The sequence below is a fragment of the Rhipicephalus sanguineus genome, chromosome 1, assembly GCF_013339695.2.
Source record: "Rhipicephalus sanguineus isolate Rsan-2018 chromosome 1, BIME_Rsan_1.4, whole genome shotgun sequence".
Lineage (NCBI taxonomy): Eukaryota > Metazoa > Arthropoda > Arachnida > Ixodida > Ixodidae > Rhipicephalus > Rhipicephalus sanguineus.
In genome coordinates this window covers 316,401,814-316,428,427 of record NC_051176.1, presented here as the reverse complement: position 1 = coordinate 316,428,427, position 26,614 = coordinate 316,401,814, and the positions used below count along the sequence as shown (strand labels likewise).

General features: G+C 48.3%; 1 protein-coding gene across 1 annotated transcript in view; it reads right to left on the bottom strand.

The window, feature by feature from the left end:
* Window positions 1-8,015: 8,015 nt before the first annotated feature.
* Window positions 8,016-26,614, bottom strand: part of LOC119379462 (poly(U)-binding-splicing factor half pint) — a gene marked incomplete in the record, with an annotated part of 282,418 nt that continues 263,819 nt past the window's right edge. Inside the window, 1 exon segment of the mRNA XM_037648765.2 lies at window positions 8,016-8,191. Coding sequence (XP_037504693.1) covers window positions 8,082-8,191 — 110 coding nt within the window.

Below are 26,614 nucleotides of genomic sequence, written 5' to 3'. Positions count from 1 at the left end.
GACGTCGACGAAGACAACCAGCCGGCGTGTTCAAGATGAAATTCTTTATTTGGCCGAACTTGTGGCCGGGAAATGAAAGATCAAACTACAGCAATACACGCTGTACACTGATAGCGGCGAACTGGGCGTCCTCGCTGGTTGTCGCGCAAGTTCTAGAATAAGCTCGAGTTTTCGCGTCTTGCGCGCAATCTTAACAAAACGATCTACAATAATCGAAAAGCTTCTCGAACAATGAGGCGTGGCTTGCGCTGAGCGTTGTTGACAGTCTTTCTGGGCGAAAACCGAATACATCAAAAGTGATAATAAACGCACGTGGCATTATGAACTAGAAACATGCTAGTGCCTTTCGAGTTGCACTTAGAAGAACCGTCCTTGTTTTTATTTAAATTTTGTTTCAAAGCACGATTTTAATTTTTATGCAAAAAAGTTATACCTATTTTTATAAAACCAAGATGGCTGCCATGGCAAGATGTGTGCCCCCCCCCCCCCCCCCCCTGAGATTCTCCTGTATTTACGCCACTGGGTTTACATCACGAAAAGAGGGCGGCGCGCGGAGAGATGAAAGAATCGCCAAACTCTCCCGAAGGGTATATATGGCTCCGGCACGCTCGCTCGCGATCACACTGAAAGTAAGCCACACTCGAAGTGCTTTGTACGCGCGTTGAAGAACAGACGTAGCGTCATGGCCCTTGTAATCCACCCACTGCGTAGCTTTCAGAGCACACTCTGGTACGTTGGAGAGAGGAAGCGCCTAAAGCGTGCGACAAATGCCTGTAACTCTGCTTGTACTTGACGGGTTATAAACATTTTTTCGGCAGTCGATTCGCGAGGCAATAAACACCTTGAATCAGGCCCGTAGCCGGGGGGAGGGCGCCCCCCGAAATTCTTGTGATACATGGTGTTTTATCGAAAATAAATAAGGAAAATAGGCTTTTTTCTCAAACAGCTAGTCAAGGCTTTCAGCAAGTGCCCCCCCCCCCCCCGAAAAAAAATCCTGGCTACTGGCCTGCCTTGAATTAAGCCATTCGATGATTACTTGGAAAAGTGTTAAAGTGTTGCAGGGATAATGTAGCGTGGTAGAAGAACAAGGCGTCACACAATGTAAATTGCTTAACGAGTGGGTCGGTTAAAGCTTCCAACCCATTACAAAGGGCTCAGCCATAATTAATCATCATCAGCCACAGCCTGTGCACATAATGCGTTACAGATGTGTAGCGGGTACCGCGCTTTTCTGCAGAATGATGAATAATGACATAGTGGATAATTCCCTACTTGACAAATTTATGGCGTAGTGGGTACATTTTAACTTGTAAGTGTACTTGTATTAGTTGCCACAAGAGTCTACAATGGGCCCTAGAAAGGTCGCTCTTCCAGCTTTTACTGAGACTGAGCTGCGTGTTCCGCACACGCCTGGCGTTTTTTATCTCTGGGATGCGGTTATTTTGTTGTGTACCGCTGTGCGGCGAGATGCTATTTCGTCTGCTATTTTGGTAAGTACAGTGCATAATATTTGCAGCAAATGCCCGCTGCAGTTGTTGGCCTCGAGGGCCACCACAGGAGAGACCAGCGCTGCTATCGCTATGACGTGTTAAACGACATCACGTGACTCGCTTTTGTTGCCGAAAGCCACGCCAACGCTGCACCTTATCCCCGATGTCGAAGTTGTTTTTGGCTTCAGTGTGGCTTAACTGTATAATGCTAGTGCCTCAGTGCCGAACGTATGCGATCGAACCTGTTGTGAGTTTCCATGCATACCCCAAAACCAAGACGCAGCGAGATGCATGGTTGATAAAGCTGAGAATGGGGAAGCAACCCACCATTCATTATCGCGTGTGTAGCAAGCACTTTCGCGAAGATTTTGTTTGCTGCGTTGAAGCTAAAATGTTCGGCGAGTACGACGTGGGACGTTCCGCGACTGTACACACAGGAATTTACGACGTTTATATTCACGCCAGGCTGCAAGGCTTATTGCAGCTGTTTGCAGCACAATGGCGGCAAGAGTGATTTTGTCCTGATGCTGTTCTTTTGTGTTGCATATTTGGATGTGCTCGGCTTCATACACTGCCTCTCCTTCTGTTAGCAGCCGTGATGTGCTGAGTTGCTGATAGCAGAGCCGCTGAAAACAAGATCCGGTAATTGTAATTAATAGCTAGTCGAGCAAGCGATGCACACGGATTGCAACGTGCTTGTATCATATCTCTTCAGTCAATACACCCCGCGCAGAGAAGCACATGTAGCCGAAGCGTGGATTAAGGAGACAAAAATATACGCGCTTGAAGTTCCACTTTAAATCATCGCCCGACAATAATTCTGGTGAAAGTGGCAAGCCGCACAAACTACGGTTGTTGTGAACAGTACTACTATTGCAGCAAAAGAGCTCCTGGCTACCTTTATGACAGGTCACGCGAACGAATGTCAAAGCATCGCTTGCGTTCGGCCATTTCATTACGCGCTGAAAACTAGGGCGAGGCGTCGTGAATCGCACGCGGCAGTCCACGCAGATCGAAACGCTACATCTCGGCTGCGCACCTTCCGCGCAAAAGCATGAGACAGGTGCGCAGTCGCACTTGCCTCAGTAAACAAATGTACGTGAGATGCGAATGCTTTGAGTTACAGATTACTTGGTGAATTTCATAACTCACCTTTTACCAGAGTGCCTCTTCAGGTTCAGCGTCCATGGCTCTGCGAGCATGCGTGCACGACGCGACGATGACTGCACGTTGGCTCGCTAAAAATCTTTGTTGGCAAACACTCTAGGTCCTTTCGCAGCTAATGCAAACACATTCAACGCTTGCAAAGCGAGAAAAGCCGCGGCTGCACAGCCTGAATCCCTGGAGACGTCAAACACTTCGCGCAGTTGGTACCACGTGATGTCGTCTTATACGTCACAGAGATTCCGGCAGACGGCGCCATGGTATGTCCTCGCCGCCAATAGCGAAATATCTGTTACGAGGTTTAACTGTATAATGCTAAAATGAACCTTGCACAAACTTCCAAATTTTGGTCAAAATAATGACACTGATTTTGTGCACCTCGCTCCTATCTAGATGCACCTGACTTGACACTCCCCTCCCCCTCCTGTTCTTGCGCCATGCACATATGCGATGCCCTGACGTGTTAGCAATTCTTGCGGCACTGCAATGAAAAGTTTGCAACTTTTCAGCCGTGCATAAAAACACGGAAAACGTAATCGTGCCAAATGAAGCGGCGACAGATAAGTCCCTAGATTTTTTCCCTGCTCTTCTTAAGTAACGACAACTGCCTCCTCTCTCAACCCCCTCTCACGCGCAGTCGGCATCAGCCGCCATGTTCCTCCTAAACTCCGAGGACGGAGAAACCGCGTAAAGAGTGCCGGATCGCTAACGCCCGCTGAGTGCCGACAGCGTTAGCCGTTCACGACGGTTAACGGCCGCATAAGCGCAGACAATCCAATACGATCCCAAAGGGGCTTAATACCGCACTGTTGGGGCTCAACGCGCAACTTGTCGGCGTTAACCCAGTCCATCCGCAACTTTTTTTTTTGGCGACACGTGCTACGTTGTATCGCACCGGGCTGTAAAAGGTGGCGATTTCTGAGCGATGTATACACAATATAGCCACCCTGTGTTTCGCCATATGGCAGAAACGTGTGTTGCGCCGCCTCGAATATTAGAGCAACGCATGTATTGCGCTAGCACGTTTTAGAAGTAGGGTTGCCACCTTTTACCGAAATAAAAAACCGGCCCTTCGACGGGGGGGGGGGGGGGGGGGGGGTTAACAGGAGATTAAAATAATGTTGAACAATAGACGCTATGTCACTTCTTCGGCATGCAGTGGCATTTAATGTAACATTGCTTTCATTGAGCCAAATAAACCCAATGCACAAACAAAAGCAGCACACAGTGGGCAGGAGCCAGCTCTCGTACTCGGGTTGAGATCTCCACTCTTTCCGGAACGTGCATTGACGTATTTTTCGCTTTTTCAAAGGCGGAGAATCCGTGCTCATGATGCAAGCAAAGGAAGCACGTAACTTAACTACTGATACTGATTTTCGCTATGTTCCAACGATCGGTGGCAGGAGAGGGAGGGCAATGTCCCCGTAGAGCAGTCGGTTTTTCCTGTTGTCTGCTGAATGTGCCAGGATTCGAGGAGGAGCCGCCGGCGAGGGTTCCTTTCTTTTGCCAGAGTCACCGCGTCGTCGGGACGGATATTGGTCAAACCGCTCGAAGTGTCCTGCTACTGCGCTCCGTTCTCGGTTCAATTGACGGAGGTTATTCTTGTGCTGCCGCCTTCTTTCGTGGAAGTTCTTGGTTTCCCCAATGTAGGAAGCGGGGCAGTCTGCTCACGCGATCAGGTACACGACGCCCTGAGCTTTTTCCGCAGGTGCGCTATCTTTGGGCCGAGCGTTGAAGCTGCCGATGGTGGTGGATGGCTTGTCGGCGACGTTGGCCCATGCCTTTCTCAGTGCACCGGCGATGTAGGGGATCGACACGCGGTGTCGTTGCGGCGACGCAGGTGTCACATTTCCCCCGTCTTTTCTTTCCACCTGCGAGGTCAGTCCCCGACCGCGCATGTGGAATTCCTCAGTCGACATGTGCGGTCAACACGGAGAAAAGTAAAAAAAAAAAATACTCGGGATACGATGAGCAAAAAACCGGCCAATGACGGCCTGTCTTATATGCGGACCGGCGACCGGCCCCTTGTCTAAAAAACCGGCCCGGCCGGTCCAAAACCGGGCAGGTGGCAACCCTATTTAGAAGACCGGAGTCTTCGCATGCAATTTAGGCGCAAAAATATTAGCTTTTAAATGCATGTTCTTCACAACGAAGACGTGAACACCATTTACTTACTTTTCTTACCCTACGGCTCACAGAGGCTGAAAAGATCGTCGTAAAACAACGTGATCAGCTATCTGCGCGTATTTAGGATGCTTTCAGCCATCCCGCGAATCTGCAAGCTTTCTAAATCAGGATCAGTGGTTCTCAAATTGGGGACCGCGAAGCGATTTTTGGGGGTCCGCAAAACCTATCCTCGGAGTTTATATTTAGTCCAAAGCTTTGAAAGCATGGCACACAAACAGCACATTACTAGCGAGTCTTATGTATTTACTGTTAAAACTTTGAGGTTATAATCAGGAGCAGGTAAAAGTCGCCTTGTTGATTGTTCGCGGGGACTTTAGTTTACGGTAGCCACGGAAGTTTACTAACTCTACAGTACATCGATATAAAATACTGCAATAAGGTCGAAGTCTGGGTCAGTTGGTACATGACGCTGAGGCAAAAACCAGTCAAAAAGACGCCGGACAAGGGGAAGAAGTGACACACACAAGGACTGGACTAGCAACTGTGCTTTATTAGCTGACAGCACCTCCCAGAAGAACCACGGCGCATGCGCTAATCACGTAAACCCATGAAGTCAAAACCCAAAACAAGAAAAAGCAAAAGCAGAAATTGGCCTACATAACGGCCAAGAATCTACCGCCAGAGTGACAGGAACTCGCATTCCTTCTGCAGTAATGAAATAGACGTACTGCTTACACAATCATCGCGGTGCGTGTTTATATGATAAGCCTCAAGGATTTCGCGCTCCTCCTTGCCACCCCCTCTACCTAAAATCTTAACATTGGAAAACAGCGGCATACAACCACAGATCTGGCAGTGGCGGGGAAGATTAGCCCCGTCTGACGTGTTCAACGAATTGTGGTGCTCGCGCAGTCGTTCATTCAAGCATCGGCCAGTTTGGCCGATGTATACTTTTTCGCATGTTAGCGGAATCGCATACACAACATGTTTCGCGCAGGTAGTGTACTTGGTTTTATGCCGAATAGAACACACCGGAGTGCTAGTGTTTCCGCGAGCGACACGTGCACACAGCGCAGAAAGTTTGCAAGGCGCCGAAAAGACAACATCTACGCCCTGTCTCAAAGCAACTTTTTTCACATTATGGGAAACCTTATGTATGTAAGGCATCACTACACCACTCTTGCGCTGGGAATCAACTGGTTCTGGACGTCTATTCGCCGGCCTTTTCACTTTTTGCAGCAGCGTTTCTGCTACAGCTGTCAGGACCTGCCGGGGGAAACCCGCTGCTTCCAAGCGCTCAACCTGACAGTCAAAACTCGACTTAACGCAGTGGTGGCAACTCTTCTGCAGTGCATTACGGAAGCAGTTACTCGCGATCCCTCTCTTAACAATTTTTGAGTGCGCGGACGAGTAGGGTAACAAGGATTTCTTGCTTCTGGGAGAAAAGCACCAGCACAAATGTCCATCATCCCTAAACTGCGCATTCGTTTAGGTGAAGTCGGGGTAACAGCAGCTCCCATCTTCCGAGAGCCAGTTATTTTTGTCTGCTTGTGGTTAGCAATATATAAAATATTATGTACATTTAGAAACTGCAGATACACGAGGCAATTCTTTAGTACCACTAATGTGTGAGACAAAGCCTAATGCCACTAGATCTTTTTTCCTGCAAGGCGAGCTGTGAAGGCACCGCGAGTGCTATGAAATGCGCATCGTCCGAAGCGACAGTCGCGCTATTAATTATGCCGTAATGGATAGAGGTGAACACTGTATTAATTTCGGCCACATGGTACCCTTTGACGTGCGCGGATAAAGTAGAGCACAAAGTTTTTTTATTAATCCCACTGAGCTTCTACCGGCAGTCTGCCACAGCGGCCTGAATCTAGCACGAGCCTTAGCGGAACATAGGCATCTATGTGCTGAAGGTGGTAAATATTATTCGCGCTAATACTTTCTAAAAGGCGGTCGCAAAAGATATGCATAATCAACGATCTTAAATGTGTCAAAACTGAGGCGCTTACACGGGAGTGCGAACGGCCGAAACAGAACGCTGTCTCACCTGGTTTAGAAGAAAAGTGATACGTTTGTCTTTCAACGGTTCTGTGGACTGGAAAACAGGTAACGTACCTCGCACAGCTTGCTGGATTTCATAGCTTGAAGTTCTTCTGCCCTATTCTGTGCAGCCACGCTTTACGCCTTGTCCTGTCGTGCTTTCCAAGAAGCACAGAAAAGAGCGCCAACCCTTTTCCCGACTGGGTGGAGCACCCGTAGGCGCAACAAGCAGGCATTTACGAGAATGCTCGTGTCGACCGCAGCAAATCCTTTGCACAGGCAGAAGACAGCGGGAAAAAGCATGCGCAATACCCCGCGCTGCAGCGTGTATGCGCCTGCGAGGTCCGCGACTCTACCGACTCTACTGCACGAGGCAAACGGGCGAACCAGCGTTAGGAAGAACATGGCTACCGGAAGCCGTTTTTAACTGGAAACGAGCAGCACCCAATCACATTCGCGAACGGCGCATCAATGGTTTTCGCTACTTAAGAAGAACAGGGGAAAATCTAGGGACTTTAGCGACAGACATACAACAGCCTGGCCATTCAATAAAAGGCACGGCTGCACTGACAAAATAAACATAACTGAAAGCACCGCCCTGCGCACAGTCGTGCTTTACCGCTACAAACGGAGGCGGAGCAATTACGTAGCAGAAGCACGGTTTCAACCCACAGGTGTCTCATTGGCTGGTCCCTCTAAATACCCCGCGCAGCGAGCCAAGAAACTCACGATAGACAAGCTGGCTTCTCCACATTACTGTATCCGCAGTAATTTGGAGTTCCGTGTGACTGATGATTTGGAGTTCCGTGTTCCGTGTGACTCTGCTGTGCTTGACAAATGGCAACTGAGTGACATGTTAAAACAAGTGCTACTCTGGCTCCTAATGGAGCCATATACCATAACTCTAGGCGGAACGGGAGCCACACACACGCAATCGGCAACCGAGACTGTGGCAATTTCCTAGTGGACTGCCGCTTGTTTTTTGAACTGCTAATAATCCACCTACCACGAAGGGACACAAGAATACCTTATTAATACAAAACGAGTGTCATAAGTAGGCTGCTTTTGTGTTCTCTGTGCTCGGCACCAGTGTACATAACAAAACGTTCCCAGCTTCAGCTTCGAGACAATGGCAGCAGGGAACATTTTCTTCATTCCACATAACAGTGCACTACGTGAGTCTACGTCAAAGGTGTTTTCATTTATTTTGAAAATGTGTATATACAGAGATATGTACACGTCCTATGTTGATTATCCAGACAGGTCATTTGCCTCATATAGTGTCTGGTCGTACAATTCTGATTTCACAAGCCTTCCACCAAAGAATCGGCCATTCAATGCGTCCCTTGCACTTGCTGCCTCTGAAAACAAAAGAAAGAAAGAAAGAAAGAAAAATGGAATGCAGTTGTTGATTGAACCGAGCAGACGTACATAAGACAACAAGAATGCATTGGCTAAATGTGGTGCTACTACCGTCTCATGAACGCAACTTTTTCATTTGCTACCACAGTTACAGCTCATTATTATGTCGACTGTATGTATTAATAGTTTAAACATGGCTGGGATGAAACCCTAACCTACCTTCCATAGACCCTAAAGTACTGGATAACTATAAGCCATAGTGGTCCATCGTATACCTAGTAGTTAGTGCACGTCGTGATTACTTCGTCACTAAAACCTAACTGTGCCATCTCGACTCACAATGTGTCGATTGCACACAGGGTCATAAGAAGCATCATTTTAGCTTTCTGGAACACCAGTCCGATTGCAATTCGTGACTGGCGTGCTTTAGGCTATCTTAAGCGAAATCTAACACATGCATCTCCTCTGGTGAAACTACTAGCTTACAAAACACTAATCCGACCCAAATTAGAGTATGCTTGTTCCGTCTGGGATCCCCTGAACGCTTTTTAACTGATCTAATAGAATCAATACAAAACCGCGCAGTTAGATTTATTTATTCTGATTACTCTTACACTACTAGTGTAACTAACCTAAAGAAAAAAGCAGGCCTGCCTACTGTTCAGATGCGCCGCAAAATTGCAAGGCTTTCACTCTGTCATAAGTTTTTTCATGTTTTGCGTAACCGTTCTCCCATCAATCCAGCTCATCGCATCTCTCCATTTCAAGAATTCCGTTGAGTCACAGTTTGTAAATATGAACTAACTTGTTTGTTTTTCCCACCCCTCATGTAAAACACTGTGTACAGGGTCCTTGAGGTATTTTCAATAAAAAAAAATAAAAGGGACACTAAAGACAAATATTAAGTCCACATGCACTGTTAAAATAGTGCTCCAGAAACGTGGTGCTGGTTTTGCGAAAATAAAAGAGGCCTAATTTAAGAGAAATTAAAAACTGGCTTTGTGTACGAATGTGTTTTCTTTTCAACTATACCCTATTGAAAATCCTGGGTTGGTGGATGCTGGCAATCTTGGTGGACATGGTGGAAACAATAGTGGACAAGGTGGAAAGAATAGTGGATGTGGTGGAAGCTGTGGTGGTCATAATGGCTGATGATGGTGAGAGTGGAAAAAATGGTGGCAGATGGTGGTGGTGGTGGCGAGCTTCTTTTGGTGTTAAGTGGAAAATGCTGGCTGATGGTGACGAGCAAAACATGTTTTGGTGGATGACTTGGTGAACAAGCTGGATGACGGTGGCAGGATGGAAGCATGGTGGATGACGGTGGCATGATGGAAGTTAACGTGACATTATGTGAAGTCGCTGTCAGTTCTAATGTTTTCCTCTTGAATGTGCACAAATATATGCAGTTCAAAGAAGCCAACACCGATCATTAAGCTTTACAGCACTATTTTTTTTTATTCATGCGGCGCCAATAACCGCCACAAATTTTCTGGAGCACAGCAGCCGTGAATGTTTACATTTTACGCACGTACTTATCAGGTTTACATCCGCGATATGCTGCTGCATTTTGATGTACAAGTCTAGAAGTGTCGGTGTGAACAGCGACAGTAACTGTGTTACATCGCCGCGCATTTGCCGAGAAGTAAATGAGTCCTTCCAGCGGGGAGACCAGAAAACAGCCTCCGCTTGATGCCGTCACGCTTGAAACGCAACTCTGGCAATTCTTGCACACTCACTTACCTCAGCGGCACTTTAAGGTAATAGTGAAAGTGCATGCAAAGCTAAAATGCACAAACTTTTACCTTCAGCCTGCGTTGAGATAAGCCCCACCAAGTATGACTACCACCATCATATTCTACCACCATGATTACACCAAAGGTTAGGCATAGCGTAGCGACCGAGTCCGTCTACGTGTTATCGGCGCTTCTGGTTTCAGTATACACGATTCCGGTGAGTACGAATGACTTTACAGCGCACCTGTGGCATCGGCTGACCTAAATGAAGCATTGTTTTCTTGTGTACGGTGTCCGCACAAGAAGCGATGAGCATCGATGCGACGTGCTACCAGCAGACGCCGCCGGTCGCACTCACCAGCACTTCTCTGACACGTATGCGAGAACGTAGAGTTGTCAATTCGTACGCCTTACTGAACCAATATGATGGCATATTTTTCCCGCGCGCTGCACTTGTTTTGGCCCAGCTGTTATGCAGTTGTAGCTAATAATACAGCGTCAGATCAGTGCGCTGGCACGGCTGCGCTGTACGTTGCGTGAAAAAAAAAAAAAAACATCACAATACTCAATCAATTGTACGCGCGTATTTATCGAATGAGATTAGAGTCGACAGAAAGCCTCTGCACATGTCGCACTTTGGAAAAAGCGAGAAACGGCTATTAAAACTTCGCAGTAACACCCGGTTGACTATACTCGCGCTCCTCGCTCCACTTGACATATTTCTTTGGAGTTACGTTGTGAATTCTAAAAGAAAGTTAGCGTTGTTGCCATTATCGACGTGCCATTCGTTACCGGCAGCAGTTTGTTTGCGTTTAATAACTACGCAAATTTTAGTAGAATGTGAAGATCGCGTCTGTCTCCAGTATGAGACATACAAAGCTGAAGCCAAACGGTGTATTAGTATGTTGACTAGTCATTTTGCAAGTCGCCATGCAAGTGTCAGCGTGGCGTAGTGGTAAAGTACTCGGCTCGGGATCCGCAGGTCAGACGTTCGATTCCCGGTGGCGGAAGTTTTTTTTTCTTTTTTTGTACTAGTGCTTTCTACATCACCTTCTATACGATTATTTATGTGTGACGGCTAGGCACGATGGTGCCGACGCTGTAGAGCCGTTTTACGCTCCGTCGTTCTCCAGCATCCATCATACGCCAGCATCCAGCATACACGACGTTCCACCATCTTCCAGCACCATAATCCACCATAATTGTGGATGGTGGAATCCACCATTACTCATGGTGGATGAATTTCCAATAGGGTAATATCTTTTTTTCTTTCTGCCAACTAAACTACATGACGTTTTGACCTGCGGCCAGTAAATAGTAATGGGTCCAGTGGTGGGAATGCCTTCCAGCATTTTGGAGCAGCCATTGGAGCAGCTACCTCTGTGTTTGGAGCAGGCACGGACTTTTCATGAAACACATAGAGGAAGAAAATTTAGCCTAGAATTTCGCCAAGCTGCCTAGAAATTTAGCCAAGCTGCAAAGAAAGCCCGCGAAAAAAAAAATTCAACGTGACTAGCGCACTCGCGCGCCGTGATCGTGCTGCTCTCAGCCATGGTAGCCACCATAGCCGTGGTTTGACCGAACGAAATCAGCGGCGGCCGCGACTCGTCGGTTCCGTTGCAGCGGTAGGCCGATAAATTGGCGGTTGTTGCTTGGCCCGCGCTCGCTAAAACTTGCACCGTCACACGCGCCAACTGGCTGACACGGGCCAAGAAACGACCGCCAACTTATCGGCCTACCGCTGCAATTAGCTGTGACGAAGCCGGCGAGTCGCGGCCGCAGCCGATTTCGTTCGCTCAAACCACGGCTGAGAGCAGCACAATCGCGGCTCGCGAAAGCGCTAGTAACGTGTTTTTTTTTTCGTATTTCTCGGGTTTCTTTAGAGCTCGGAAGAAATGGTACCCACGTGAGACTTTCGTTCTCGCAAATAATGCAACGGGGTTTTGTGACGACGCCTTCGAACTTTGCAAATCCCACTTCTTGCCTAAAGTCAATATTTAGGAATTCAGTTAAGTAATCTTATGGTGAATTCCATTGGCAGATTTCGAGCACTTCCGGTAGCAGTTTTTCTGCTCCATTCGGAGCAAGTCTGTTCCATTGGCAGATTGAGAGTGCTCCCTGTATGTTTCATGGCAGATCTGGAGCAGCTCCGGCGCCAGATCCACTCCACGGAGCAGCTCTCTCTACTCCGCGAAAAGCGGCGGATTCGACCGGAAGTCGCAAGCTCCCCGCGCGTGCGCAGAGCGTGGCGTACCGCGTGTGCGATGAAATGCGTTGTCCGACCGCGCCCGTTCTCTCCGCTGGCGCCCGTGAAGGCGAAAACTGCGCGAACCGCGAGGAATGCTAGGCGCTTGCGAAGCAGATGTGCGCTAGCGCCCCCTACCATTTGCTCTGGCGAGGGCGCTTGTGTTCCATTGGCAGATTTCCTTCGGATGCTCTCCACGGAGTTAAGTGCTCTGGCGTAGAGTTTGTCGGCCACTCCGAATCCGCCAATGGAATTCACCATTAATTAACAAACTATTCACAAAAAAAAAAATATCTGTAGTGCGCAAGGTGGCTGTCAGCAATATGTAAATGATTTCACTCAACTGCCTCTAATATTGCATTTTTTAACCTTTGGCACAAGTTAGCTGGGACACCCGACACCCGACACACACACACACACACACACACACACACACACACACACACACACACATATTTACACTGCGTGCCGCGATAACGTGTTACGCAATCAAGGTTTACTGCGCCGCTGAACTTGCTGACGCTACAGTGTCTTCCGCCTTTTCGATAAGTACGGAAATCGGTCGATAAATGATTCCTACTTCCGCGCGATTGCAGCGATGCAAGCATCGAGAAAGAAGGAATGTGAGGTGGCGGCCGCCGACGACCGCGCCGTATGAGGTATCGCTGACAACCCTGTCGAAATAAGTATATTCACCTAACTTCTCGGGCATGACTGTCCGCGTCGCGCTGCTTTAGGCCTACTGCACGCATTTAGCCGCCGATCGTTGCTGCTCGTTGTGCCAGATCGCGTTCCCACGCGCACCGCTTTGTAGAAACGAAAGCAGCTCGCTGTTGCGGAGTTGATCGTTGCGGATCGTGCACACAGAAACCACGCTACACTCACGCCATTACGATAAACGCACGCGTACGGCACAGCAAGCGTAGCTCTGTCGTAACCATACTGCACGCTTTTATTAGGCGACAACACAAACGGACCTCCGTCCGCTGCCACGACCGCTAGAGCATCAGCATCGAGGAGTGCGCGTCGCTTGCAGAAAGCGAAGGTTGCGGCGCGGTTGCAGTGCTGCTAAGCTAGGGTGCTAGTGCTGCTGTACCGTTGCCACTGATACTGAATTGGATTGCGTCGGCTATCACGACGGCTGGGACGCTAGTGGCGCCATTAACAAATGCAGCAGCTCAAGATGGCGACCACGATGTACATCCACTCACGAAGCGCGCTGTCCACGAAACATTAGTTTCGGTTCCTAAAACCACGTTGTGGCGCAGCGATGGCGCAAATTAGGCAAAAAAGACCCTTTTGGAGCAGTGTGGAGCAGCAATTGCTAGTTGGCGCAGATTGGCGCAATTGGTGCAGGTTTCCCACCACTGGTCCAAGTACGAGAGCAGGGAAGTTTTTATCCAGGTGAATAAGCATTAAAAATGGGGAATAAGTTGCAGCGATACATAATTGCAAGTGGCAAAACGGCAGGACACAGGCGATAACACTCGGTGATAAAAAGTGGCGTGCGTGAAATGCTGTGAGCGATATTGCTCTGGCTTATGCGGTGCTACTCGGTATGCAGCCTGCTACCACGATAGTGCATATGAACACTAGTTTTCAAAGGAGGAGAGGAAGTTCACTGGTGCCCTCGCTGAGGACAAAAAACTATTAACGCTGCAAAGTGTTCCACAGAAAAAAAATTCGGGAGATGCTACATACCGTGGGAATCGATGTTATGCGATGCATGCGCGGGATAGCGACTGTGGCGTAATTTTCCACATTGAGCGAAACGTTACGGAATGACGCTAGAGAAATGTGGAAGTGGTATACGCACACTCATATGTTGAAGAGTCGCATATGTATTATGTAAGCAGTTGTTTACAGTTGTGTAACGATGCCAACAGCAACATGGGTGTTACCAACACCAGACGTGGTAAGCTGATATGTAGTGCTTATATTCTTTAAAACTGGATAGCACAAATCTGAACAGGACAAAGAAGGAACAGAGATGCACAGGACAGGCGTTACTCGCAACTAATAACCCTGTCACACAGGGCAACTTAAGTGCACATTGAGGGAGTGCACTTCGCCGCTAGTGTCATTTGCCCGCTGTCACACAGGAACGCTTAGTGACACTCGCTGCAAAGTACACTTGCCAGCAAATGCGTTCGCCAAACTCACTTCGCTGCGATGGAGTGTCTAGCCTCGGTAACAGTTGCTTGCACATGAATACGCTAATGCAAAACGTGGCGATCATGGTATTTTTAAACCATCGTTCTCGTTATTAGGAATACTGCCGTGTATTCAAACAAATCATACTACAACAAAAAACCTCGCTACTCTCGCCCTCGTGTACTTTGCGGTCACGTCCGCTAGGGGGTTGCGGGAGCACATGCCGTGCAATGGCCTTGCTGTCGTGTTGTTTACTTCCTTGCACATGTGTAGGTCAGTCATTCTTTAGTCATTTGCGATGGCGTGTGCCACAGGTGCCACTTCCACGAAGACAACGTGCACGCATGGTCCGACGCAGAGACACGGGCCCTCATACGCCTTTGGGAGGAGCAAATGAGTGCTGCCAAAACACGCTCAAAACGCCTGTCACCACTACGCTTCCCTTCCGCACCGGAGTGCGCCATTTTTGTTTTCGATTCGTCTTTGATATGACACTGTCTTGTCTCGGCCCGCGATGACCAATGATGTTATGCGGTTGCAATATTTACTTCATTTACGCGCAAAGTTTATTGTATATTATGTTCATGCCCATAATACGCTATTAAACAGCGAGCATTGCCAAAAATAACAAATATATGCCGCGCTACTAAACCACCAATCGCCACCGCCATCATTTGCAAAGCACACTTCTCTTTCTTGTGTAGCAGCGCGCCGCCAAAGTGACACTCTATGAGCGTAAGTGCACTCGCTCAAAATGACACTACATTTGCCAGTGTGACCGGGTATAAGCTTCATTCAGGAAAGTTTCCCTAGATATATGGTACGCAGCCGAGTGGCACGTGCAGGCGCACTGCACGTACGTTACAGTCACAGTTGTTACAGTTGCGTTACAGTTGTTATGCTTATACTTGTCCATTATGACGGAGAACGCACACATGTTTCACGAACGTGTGTGTATGTGTAGGAGGGGTTCTTGACAGTTCTTGAACAAGGTTATCACCGTGATCAGTGAGCACCAGCAGCTTGACCGGACTAGTTATCGGATCCATTCGTGATTGCAGTTCCGAGGAGTCTAGTGCAGTGCGAGGTATCGTACAGCTGGTGGAAATCCGGGATGCCTCTTATGACGAAATGATCTATGATGCCTCCTGTCCTGGACGTCACAGCGAGGTCTATTGATGCCCTGTCCACATCCAAGCGTCATCCATGCAGTATAAGGACCAGGCATTGTTGGGTCTTTATAAATCAATGTTGGAGTCATCGGTAATGATGAGAGGCCTGGTACTCTCGGCAGATTTATTGTAGGAAGCATTGTCCCCGGTTTTTGCCTAATCCATGTGGTCCACGTTGCAGGCCACGTGGACGAGTGGATAGTAGTTGAGCGTCTTCCAGGGATGTTCTGTCTTCAGCTTCCTCACTTTCCTTGCGTCCGCCGCGGTGGTGTAGCGGTTACGGCGCTCGGCTGCGGACTCAAAGGTCGCGAGTTCGATCCCGGCTGCGACGGTCGAATTTTGATGGAGGCAAAATGCTAGATGTCCGTGCACTGTGCGATCTCGGTGCATGTTAAAGAATACCAGATGGTCAAAATTTCCGGAGCTCTTCGCTACGGCGTCTCTCATAATCATATCGTGGTTTTGGGACATAAAACCTCAACAATTATTATTATCACTTTCCTTGCATCCTTGCGTGTCAATTTGTGTGTGTTCGGGGTGACTGTGTTGGTGTAGACTGTATCACCTGTGGCACATACCCGCATAACATGAACTCTGGTATGCGCGTATGTGCCACGCGTGACTGACAGAAAGTGTTTCATAATGTACGCGACAGGTATTTTGCGTTATTCATGTCATGACCAGTGAATCGTGTTCGTCATACACTGATCCCCTGCTAGGCGAATTTTGGTATACAGTAAAACCTCGTTATAACGAAGTTGAAGGGGGAGTCGTAATTACTTCGTTATAACCATTAGTTCGTTATAGCCAATATCCATTTCTACCGACAATTAGCACGCAAGAGAGGCTGTACTGACCACCAAGTGCCACAGCAGCCCGCCACGCAAACGAAAAACGGCCGTCGCACGGAGAAAAACTAGCAAAAGAAAGAACAGCAAAGAACTGCTACTTTATTCACGCCAAACTTGGCACACCAGCTGGCGGCTCACTTAGCAGAAAAATAGTCCTTAATAGACTTCTGCCGTGTCTTCCTCAGACGGATGATGGCTTTTTCGGCCGCTGCCGCTATGTCGAGTCCGTCCTCGCCGTCATCGTGAGCGCCGAAGAAGCGGCGCAGCGGGTCTGCCGCATCCAGCGCTTGCGTGGACGTCGGAACATCGGGTTCACCAACTCCGGGATGTCGTCGACACATTCGTCACTGTCATTCACCACCCCTGTCACCGTCAGCTCTTCGGTTGTCACCGCGTCAGCATCGGCACTAACGTACGTGCAGAAGGTGTCGCAGTCGGGCACAACTCCGGCGTCAAGGAGAGCGTCCCACGACGCCAGGTCTTGGTCACCCGCGGCACCCTCATTGGCGGCAGCACCGATATCTTCGCTGTCACCGCCGCTGTTGACGCCAAATGAGGCATGTCGGAAGCAGTTTGCGATTGTGCTTGCTGTCGCGCTTCATGCTCATATTGAGTAGAATTCGGTCGATTACACGCTCGCGGTACCGTGCTCAACGTGTGGAGATAGGTTTGCACTAGGCTTACCTACGAGCGCGACCGTGTAGGGACGCGACGTTCTCCACTGCCGCCGCGTGCGACGACGCTGCGGCCGGGTTCGTCGTTTTCTCCGACACGGCGCAGAAACCACGCACGAGGCAGGGTAACAACAACAACGGGTTTATTAACCCAAGATGCAGCACAGTACGACACTCACAGGCTTGCAGGCCGTAAGGGGAACTCCGCAAGACCGAACGAGTACGCTTGCCAGCGGCGCTAGGACTACCACACAAAGGGCAGCGGTCGAGCACACGAACGAGAAGCCGCCTGCTAGAGCAGCGCGTCAACCTCTCGTGCTAGCCTGAGAGCATCTGCCGCCACGAGCGAATCGTCGGGCGCATCTTAGCTCGTTGGAGAGGAGGATGTCACCAGCGGCCCAATGGGGAATGGCGCTGCGTTGTGACGTAGGCCCGCGCAGCGCGCCCGCGTAGCGTGCCCGGACCGTGGCCCGGACATGCCAGCGCACTGATCTCCACTAGGAGGAGCTGGATGGCGCATCGAGCACGCGGGCGTGAAGCCACCGGAAGCCGCCGTTTTTGTCCCGGAAAAGAGCTTTTCTCTTCTTTTTTAAAGAAATACCTGCTTGTAGCGCAGTAAACTGTACGAATCGACCGAAAAAGTCGTCAGGGAAAACATTTCACGCGGAAGTACTTCAAAGTTGCATTACTTTTTACGCATTTTGTACGTTGCAGCACTCCGCCGTATTCGGACGGTGTTGGCACGGCGTCTGTCATCTCTTGTGTAGCGTTCGTCGGCGTCTAAAGTGAGGCGTAATCGCAGAGTTTGAAAAAATAAAAAATAAAAACGATCATAACAACAGCTGCCACCCGAGAATATTTGAATTACGCGACTGAAACGCACAGAAGACGCCGGCTTCCGGGACAAACAGGGCACCTTCCGGTGGCTTCACAAGCGCCCGCCTCGCAGAGCGAGGATGCGCCGTCCAGCCTTTTTAATGGAGGTCAGTGTGCCAGCGCGGGACGGAGCCGACGCTTGGCTCGCCCAGACAAAGAGGCGCCCTGGCCGCCATCTTGGCGATTGCCGGTGCCTAAGTAGAGTGTACTAGAACTGTCGAGTGGCGTGAACGCGCCTCGCCGCCTGATGCCTTCCGCGTCGACCGTAGCGGCGGCGCTGCAGTCGCTCGGTACTGAAGGCGCGCGGCGCCGCGCGCTAGAACGTGCCGCTAAACTGCTGGACGCGTCAGCGGCACCCGGCTAATCGGCACTGATGTGGCTTTCGTTGCGTGTCTATCATTATTAAGCATAGGAATTGTCGTCGTACGCCTTTATGGACGAAACTTCAAAGCTTTTAATAGATGCTTGCTTCATATATGCCTTTGAGAGATACTGCAAATCAGTTCTTGTAGCCGAAGTGACTGCTGGAAAGTACACAAAATATAAAAATAAAACCAGGCTGACACCGACCGTGAATATTCACGATCTCAGTGTAACTGAGCCGAATTCATTACTGGGATATTTAGAACAATTGCTCTCAATTAACTAGACGCCGAACGACCGCCAGAAGAAAGAGACAGAGGAAACAAAAAGGGCGTGCCTTATTCTGATTTCTTCTGTCTTAATGCTTTCTTCTGGTGCTGATTCGGCGTCTAGTTTATTCAGAGTAACTGAGCTGCTCTAATGGAATTTAACTGTGCTCAGAAAGCTGTGTGCTGATATTGTGCCGAAAGCACACCGAACATTTACCGCGCGTTGGCGAAGCTGCGTGTACGGTGCGTATTTTTACAAATGGGCTGTAAATGTGACTTCGACATTACGAGGGCTCAAAGGTATTGGAACGCAAAGTTAACTCGACCGGCACAAATAACGGTTGTCCTTCGGTGCGTTGCACGGATATTGTTATTAATTGCTAGGCGCCGGATGGGATACTTTACTGTCCGTATATATGCGGGTGTATGTATATATATATATATATATATATATATATATATATATATATATATATATATATATATATATATATATATGAACATAATCTCGCAAAGCATAGAGCACAACCGCCCCTCCTGGTTTCAATTTTGACACTTTGCAGATAAAGCAATGAAATTACAATACAAAACGTTGTCAAAAAGAAGATTTTTGATGGCATCAATAGAAGATCAGGAAAAGTGCAATATAAGCTGTCCATTGAAAATGAGAACTGGCTGTAATGAATTTAGGCAGAATAACCGACGGGCTATATTTACATCTGTGCATTTTAATATGCTTGAGATAAGCCCCTCCCGGCCGCGGCGGCTGTATTTTCGATGGAGGCGAAAATGTTTGAGGCCCGTGTACTTAGATTTAGGTGCACGTTAAAGAACCCCAGGTGGTCGAAATTTCCGGAGCCCTCCACTACGGCGTCTCTCATAATCATAGAGTGGTTTTGGGACGTTAAACCCCAGATATTATTATTATATGAGATAAGCCCTGATGCCTGAAGTTTGTGCCTCGGAGGTGAACACGCGCCTTCGGCTCGGCTTCCTGGCTCGCCTTATTGGTATTTTAAGCCCTCAGAGGTCGCATAACCGATGCATCGTAACCGCGGAAGCACGCTGTTGAAACAAGATAGCCTGCCAGCATTAAATAAACAGCGCAAAACTGGCAGAACTCAGCCGTCACTAATATAAATGTTGCGATAGAGTCATTTGTACTCAGGTCACTCATGAAACAGTCGAGCGCGTTGGAGCTCATACAGAGATCAATGCTCTGGATATATCGTAGAGACTGCCGGCAGAAGGATTGTAGGCTTTCGTCGCTGGTTTGTTATTTCTTCGTAGTCAGTGTTCGTAGTCACTTATAGTGTATCGCGGCTCGAAGTGCTGCTTGCAAACCGCACAGCAATCAGTGAGCAGCTAGATGCATGTGCGCAAAATCCGATTGTCACCTTCTTTGGGGATCGGCAGGCTCCAAGAACAGGGAATATCTCGGCGGAATTTTGGCCTGCGTGCATATTCACTCATGCACCATGGCGCGTAGCAGGCGTTGAGACACCGATTGAAGCTCAGTAATGCATTAAACGCGCTCAAAACGCGCAATTACACGCTTTCGTAGGCTGCGACGAGCGCGCGCCAAATGCAGACGCTCTCCACAGCTTCAGTACAAAGTGACTACAGCGCCGCCGCTACAGTCGCCCGTCGGAGCATCACCCGAGATGCGGCGCGGCCGCTCCGTTCGTTCCACTGCCCCCTTCTAGTACACTGTAGCCTAAGTGCGCCCGGGCTACGCGGCCGGCACACGCGCGGCAGCTGGGGAACGAGGCGCCAGGTAGGAGGACGCTCTCGATCCCCACAAACGCTACGCCGAAATCTTCGGCAACTTTTTTCTTCTTGACGCCGGACTCAACGGCTTTCAACATAGCCGCCTCCTGTTCGATTGTAATCGTTTTGCGCTCTCGTTTGCCGTTGCCGTCGTCCATCTCCTGTCTAGCAGCGGGAACCGAGAGGGACGCTGTTCTGATGCACACGCAGCGAACGACAAGCAAAAAGGTCCGCGCCCACGCCGCCCACGCCGCGTCGCCGTCCACGCGCGCAACAGGAGAACGGGCGGGTTCACGAGTTCCGCGGGAGAGGGGAGGCCGGGTGACGTGCGCGGGTGGGTCCACGAGTTTCACTGGAAGGATGGATGGATGGATGGATGCTATGAGCGTCCCCTTTAAAACGGGGCGGTGACATGTCTGCCACCAGGCTCGAAGAAAAAAAAAAAAAAAAAAGAAAAAAAAAAAAAGCTTCCTTGTTTCATGTTGGCCAAATACCTTATCTACATTGATTAAATCTATGTTATACCAAAAAATATAAATTCACGGTCCATCTCTCTGCCTCTTAAGGCAGAATGACCTTATTTTTCCCCCATTATTTATTTTTGTTCTTTATCTCTACTTTTCTGCCACCAATACTCTAACCGTCTCTTACTTATTTCTATCGCAGACGTGTTCAGCTTTCCGTTGTTGTCCCTAAAACCCAAGGCTTCATGTAGACTCGTGCCCACACGTATACCTGGGTGAATATCGCCACATTCAATCAGTACATGTTCCATCGTTTCCTTAGTTCCCCCGCAGCATGTACATTGTTCTTCTTCGTTACTAAATCTCGCTTTATAACTACGCGTTCTAAGGCAGCCCGACCTTGCTTCAAACAGTAAAGCGCTTCCCCTTGAATTATCATAAAACCTTTCCCTCCTTATTTCGTTTTTTCCTTTTCGGTAGTTACTCAGAGCCGGCTTCTTTTCCATCGCTGTCATCCAATAAGTCCTCTCCGCCTCTCTGACCTTCCGCTTAATGCTCCTTGTTGCCATATCGCCCGCACTGCCAGCCGTATATTTACTGGTGAGCCTACTAGTTCTTTTTCTCCACTGCGTGTCAACGCTTTTTCTATACAAATACCTGAAAACCTTCTCTGCCCATCTACTCTCCTTCATTTTCCTCAGCCTCTCTTCGAATCTCATTTTGCTCTGCGCTTCCCTCACTTCAAAGCCTGTCCATCCCATATCACCCTTTACCGCCTCATTTGTCGTCTTCCCGTGAGCGCCCAACGCGAGGCGGCCCACCGTCCTTTGATTTACATCCATTCCTGATTGCACCTCTGACTTCATGCACACCACTGAGTTCCCAAATGTAAGCCCCGGAACCATCACACCCTTCCACAGCCCTCGAAGCACCTCGTACCTATTGTATCCCCATAAAGCTCTGTGCTTCATAATTGCAGCATTCCTCTTTCCCTTGGCTACCGATGCTTTCTCTTGTACCTCCATATATCTATCCCCCTCATTTACCCATACTCCGAGGTACTTGTACTCGCTTACCCTCGGTATTTTTTGGCCCTGTATTAATACCGTATGGTCTCCGTGATCATTGAATACCATCAATCCACATTTTGTTGCACTAAATCCTAGTCCTAGAGCCTCACACTCCCTTCCGCATATATCTGCCAGTCGCTGTATATCATCTTGACTGTCCGCAAATAAGACAATATCATCAGCATAAAATAGACCTGGAAGCTTCTGCTCAACCATCGCTCCGACCTGTTTGTGTGACAAATTAAATCCAATGTTGCTACCTTCTAGCGCTTTTTCCATTCTCGCCATGTACAGCATGAATAACAGCGGGGACAAAGGGCATCCCTGTCTCAGCCCCTTGCTAATTTCAACGCTGTCCTTGCTACTTATTCCTTCCCATTCTATACAAACTGTATTTCCTCGGTATATTTCCCTCAAAAGCTGTACGCAGTCGTCACCTATGCCCACTTCCTTCAATATATCCCACAAAATTTCCTGATTAACGTTGTCATACGCCCCGGTGATATCTAGATAAGCTACGTATAAGGGCCTGTTTTCTATTTTAGATATTTCTATACACTGGGTAAGAACAAACAGATTATCGTCTAACCGCCTGTCGATTCGAAATCCATTCTGAAGTTCTCCCAAAATATCATTTTGTTCTACCCACGCTTCTATTTTTAATTTAACTGCCTGCATCGCCAACCTGTATAGCACCGATGTAATTGTTAGCGGTCTATACGAGCGAATGTTATCCTTTTCTCCCTTGCCTTTATAGATTAAGTTCATTCTACTTTTTCTCCAACTGTCTGGTATTTCCCTCTCCTGTAAGCACTTTTCTACGGCTTTCAGCAGTGCTTCTTTAGTGTTATGTCCGAGTTCGTTAATGAGGCTGACGGGAACCCCATCTAAGCCCGGAGTAGTGCGCTTAGGAATTTTTCCTTCGGCCTTCTTCCAATTGAAATTCTCTAGTACTACATCTTCTTCGGTTGCACTCCTTTGCGTACTTTTACTCACCGGGGGAATCCCCTGGGGGACCTTTTTAAACGAATCGGCTGTTATCTTTCGGATGTAACCTAGCGCTTCATATCCTTCCAATTTATTTCCTCCTTCATCTACCATATGTTGTTGCATTGTGACAGACTTCCTACCCAGCGCTTTTAGGTGGCTCCAAAAAATCCTAGGCGCGGCCTTCTTCTTTTCGCGAATCTCTGTCATCCAGCGTTCACTTTCACCTTTAATTTTTGCCTCGACTAATTTCTGCACAATGGATTTTTGCTCTAAATATATTTCCCATATTTGGTTGACTTCGTCCTGTGGCCGCTTCTCCTTTTTTGCCTGTCTGTGCTCCCGTGATGCCTGACGTCGCATCTCGATCGCTTCCCGGATTTCTTTGTTCCACCAACTTTTTGGCTTTTTCTTTCCTTTCCAACAAATGGTTTTCTTCTCTATTTCCATTTCTTTCGTGATTACATGTAGCAGCTCACTATACTTCCAGTCTTTGCCTGGTAGTTCGTCTACTTTTTCCTCGACTCTTGCGGCTATATTTGTTATTTGTTTGTCATTTAGATACGAGCTGCCAAACTTTGATTCTATGTTCTTATTTTCAGTTTTATATCCCATTTGTAATATTATGCGTTTATGATCACTACCCAAGCTGTTAATGCCTTCTTCGTCTATTCTCATCTCTCTAAGTTTGTCATATATTCCTTCTGTCATGAGACAGTAATCAATGCTCGATTGCCTGTTTCTGACTTCCCACGTGATCTGCCCCTCACACTTAGGCCCCACGTTAACTATCTCAAGACTATGTTGCTCGCAGAGATCTAGCAATAACTTGCCATTGGTGTCTGAATATCCGTCAAGGTCATGAATGTGAGCGTTCATGTCCCCTAGAAGGATTATCTCGGCATCATGACCAAATTCTTTAATATCGGTGCTTATGCATTTCACTATCTCCAGATTCTTTTCTCTGCAGTTATTGCCTGTCCACAAGTAAGCTACACCTAGCCACGTTTTCTTTCCACCTACTGTGCCCGAAACCCACATGTGCTCTGAACACGTTTGTTTCACTCTCTCCCATTTTGTTCTGCTATGAATTAGCATTCCAACCCCCCCACCTCTCCTTTCTGATGTGATCCTGTTACATCCTTCCCAAACATAATTTTCAATATGTGGTGGCTCTTCCAAGTCTCTAAGGTGTGTTTCTGTAACCGCATAAACACCTATCTGTTCCTTGTTTACCTGTCCCTCAATCTCTAACCATTTTGCCTTTTTTCTGCCACCCTGCATGTTAATGTAACTAATTGCAACACGCGCCTTCTCCCTTCTTTTACCTTTTCTCTGTTTTTTCGCTATACTACCTGTCAAAGAGTCCCCCTGGTTGTTTTCCTCATTACAAGCTACCATGGGCACCGAAGGGCCCGCGTGCCCCCCAAAAAAGCTACTGCGCGTCCTGCAAGACGCCAACCCACCTCATGGCCAAGCCTCCTATCGAAGTGTATTCCGTCTCTTCGAAAACCACCCCACCTGTGCACCTCTCTGTTTATTTCCACTACCTCAATGCCTTTCTCTCTACTCATCTGCCATATCTCTCTGTTTGCGTCGACAACCGCTCTTTGCAGGTTGCCGTCACGCACCGGTACTTCCGGTATTGTACATACCACTATCTGCACCTGAGGGGAAATGGCGCGCATGTCATCGACCCCTTTCGCCAATGTGGTCCCTAGTTCGGCTGATTCGTTACTCAAGACGTCGTTTAGACCCCCCGCGATTATCACGAGGTTACGTCCATTAGACTTAGCTGCGAGTTTTGCGTTAGCTTGTCTCATCACTGATCCCAGCCTATGGCCCGGGAACTTTCCTATTAAAACTCGTTTGTCGCCTCTCACCCTTTCCTTGACTGCTTCTGCGCATGTAGCTAAATTCGAGTCCCGGCGATTATCACGTGATCCGACTTTTCTGGTGGACTCTCCCGCACCTGGCCACTGCACCTGTTACTAGCGCGTGCTACTGCTGTTGTTTTGTCCCCTCCCGTTCCCAAGACTACTTCGCGGAAGGTGGGTCCTGTGTCCCTTGCACCTGTCTTTTCCAAACCTGTTTCCCCCTTCGCGCCTACCACTGTGGGGGTCGATGCCCCATTTTTCCCGCTGTCGCCTGCTTCCCTGTTCCCCGTGGCTACATTTGCTGGCATGGCTACCTTTGCTGGCATGGCTACCTTTGCCAATCCCTCCTCGGCTGACTTAAGCCTTTCCGCCATAGCCATCGTTTTTTCCCGCTCTGTCGCTACCGCTTTCTCCAGCTCGGAGATTCTCGCCTTGAGCTCATTCTGGGCGGCCATCATTATTTCCATCTTCGCCTCTAACTCGCATTGCTTACACTTGGCGTCAGCTCTCTCTGTCGTCTCATCCAGCGTTGTGGTGCTGCTAGAGGACGGACGTGTTTTTCGTGGGCTCCGGAATGACAGCGTCAGATAAGTGGTTTTTTTTTTTTTTTTTTGCATGATTGCTTACACTTGGCGTCAGCTCTCTCTGTCGTCTCAACCAGCGTTGTGGTGCTGCTGGGGGAGGCAGGCAGACGCGCACCCTCGCGCGTGTTGGCAGGCGGCTCCACGGGAGCGCGAGGCGCGAGTTTTGAATTACCGCATCCGTGATGGGACGTAAACCGTCGCGCGCTATAAGACATCGACTTGCCGGCTACCAAAATGGTCAGTAAATGCTCGGTGGCGGAAAAAAAAGGTTCGTTATATCCATTGCGAGGAAATTTTAGCTTCGTTAAAACGAGGTTTTAAATACATGGGCGTCTATGGGAATTTCAAGGGGAATGACGATTGCTTCGTTATATCCATTAGTTCGTTATATCCCGCTTCGTTATAACGAGATTCTACTGTATTACAAGTTATGGAGTCAACCAGGAGAGCGCCCAGACGTAGGCGGCTAGATAGATAGGTAGATAGATAGATAGATAGATAGATAGATAGATAGATAGATAGATAGATAGATAGATAGATAGATAGATAGATAGATAGATAGATAGAAACGGCCAAAGTGCCTGAGGTTCGCTAAGAAATGCTTCGCATTTAAAATAGTGCAAGCCATGTTCGTCGGACAAAAGCAGAGGTGCGCTGCACGTTGTCTGCTCAACACCATGCGCCCCTGCGTACAGCGCCCCTTGAGGCATCAGTGAAACTTGGAGATCAGTTTCGGCGGCCGCTTTTCACACGTCCCCATTCTCGCCACCCTAACGGAGGCATTGCAAAAAGCTTTAGGGAGGGGGGGGATCAACAGATTGAATGAGAAGAAAACTAAGAGCATTGTTTCATCTTCGAGTTGTCTTATGCGAATGCTTTAGGGGCCATGCGAGTTTTTTGAAAGGCCGTGACCGTGAAGTGCCTGTCGTATTCGCAGATGAATTTTATGGTAAGACAAATACTCTGCAGCTGCTAAAGTTGGCTTGAAAACATTAACAAAATCCTGTCAATTAAAATTTTGAATATCAACATGAGAGCAGCTGCTTATGTGGAAAAGTTATAGGGCATCACAACTCCTTATTTTTTATTTTATCACAGCTCCTTATTTTTAAAATATAGAAAAAAGACAAAATTTGAGATATTCATGATCAAATTTCAATGCCAAAATTTGCAAATGAAGTGACTACTCGTTCGATTCAATGTAAAGGCTTTCCTCCGGGCTTTTCCTGAAGGCTCTTGTAGAAAGACGAATACACTGGTGGAACACAGTACATGGGTTTGGGAGCAGTCCTGGGAGCAGGCAAAAGTGCCTTTTGTAGCAGGCTTGGAGCAT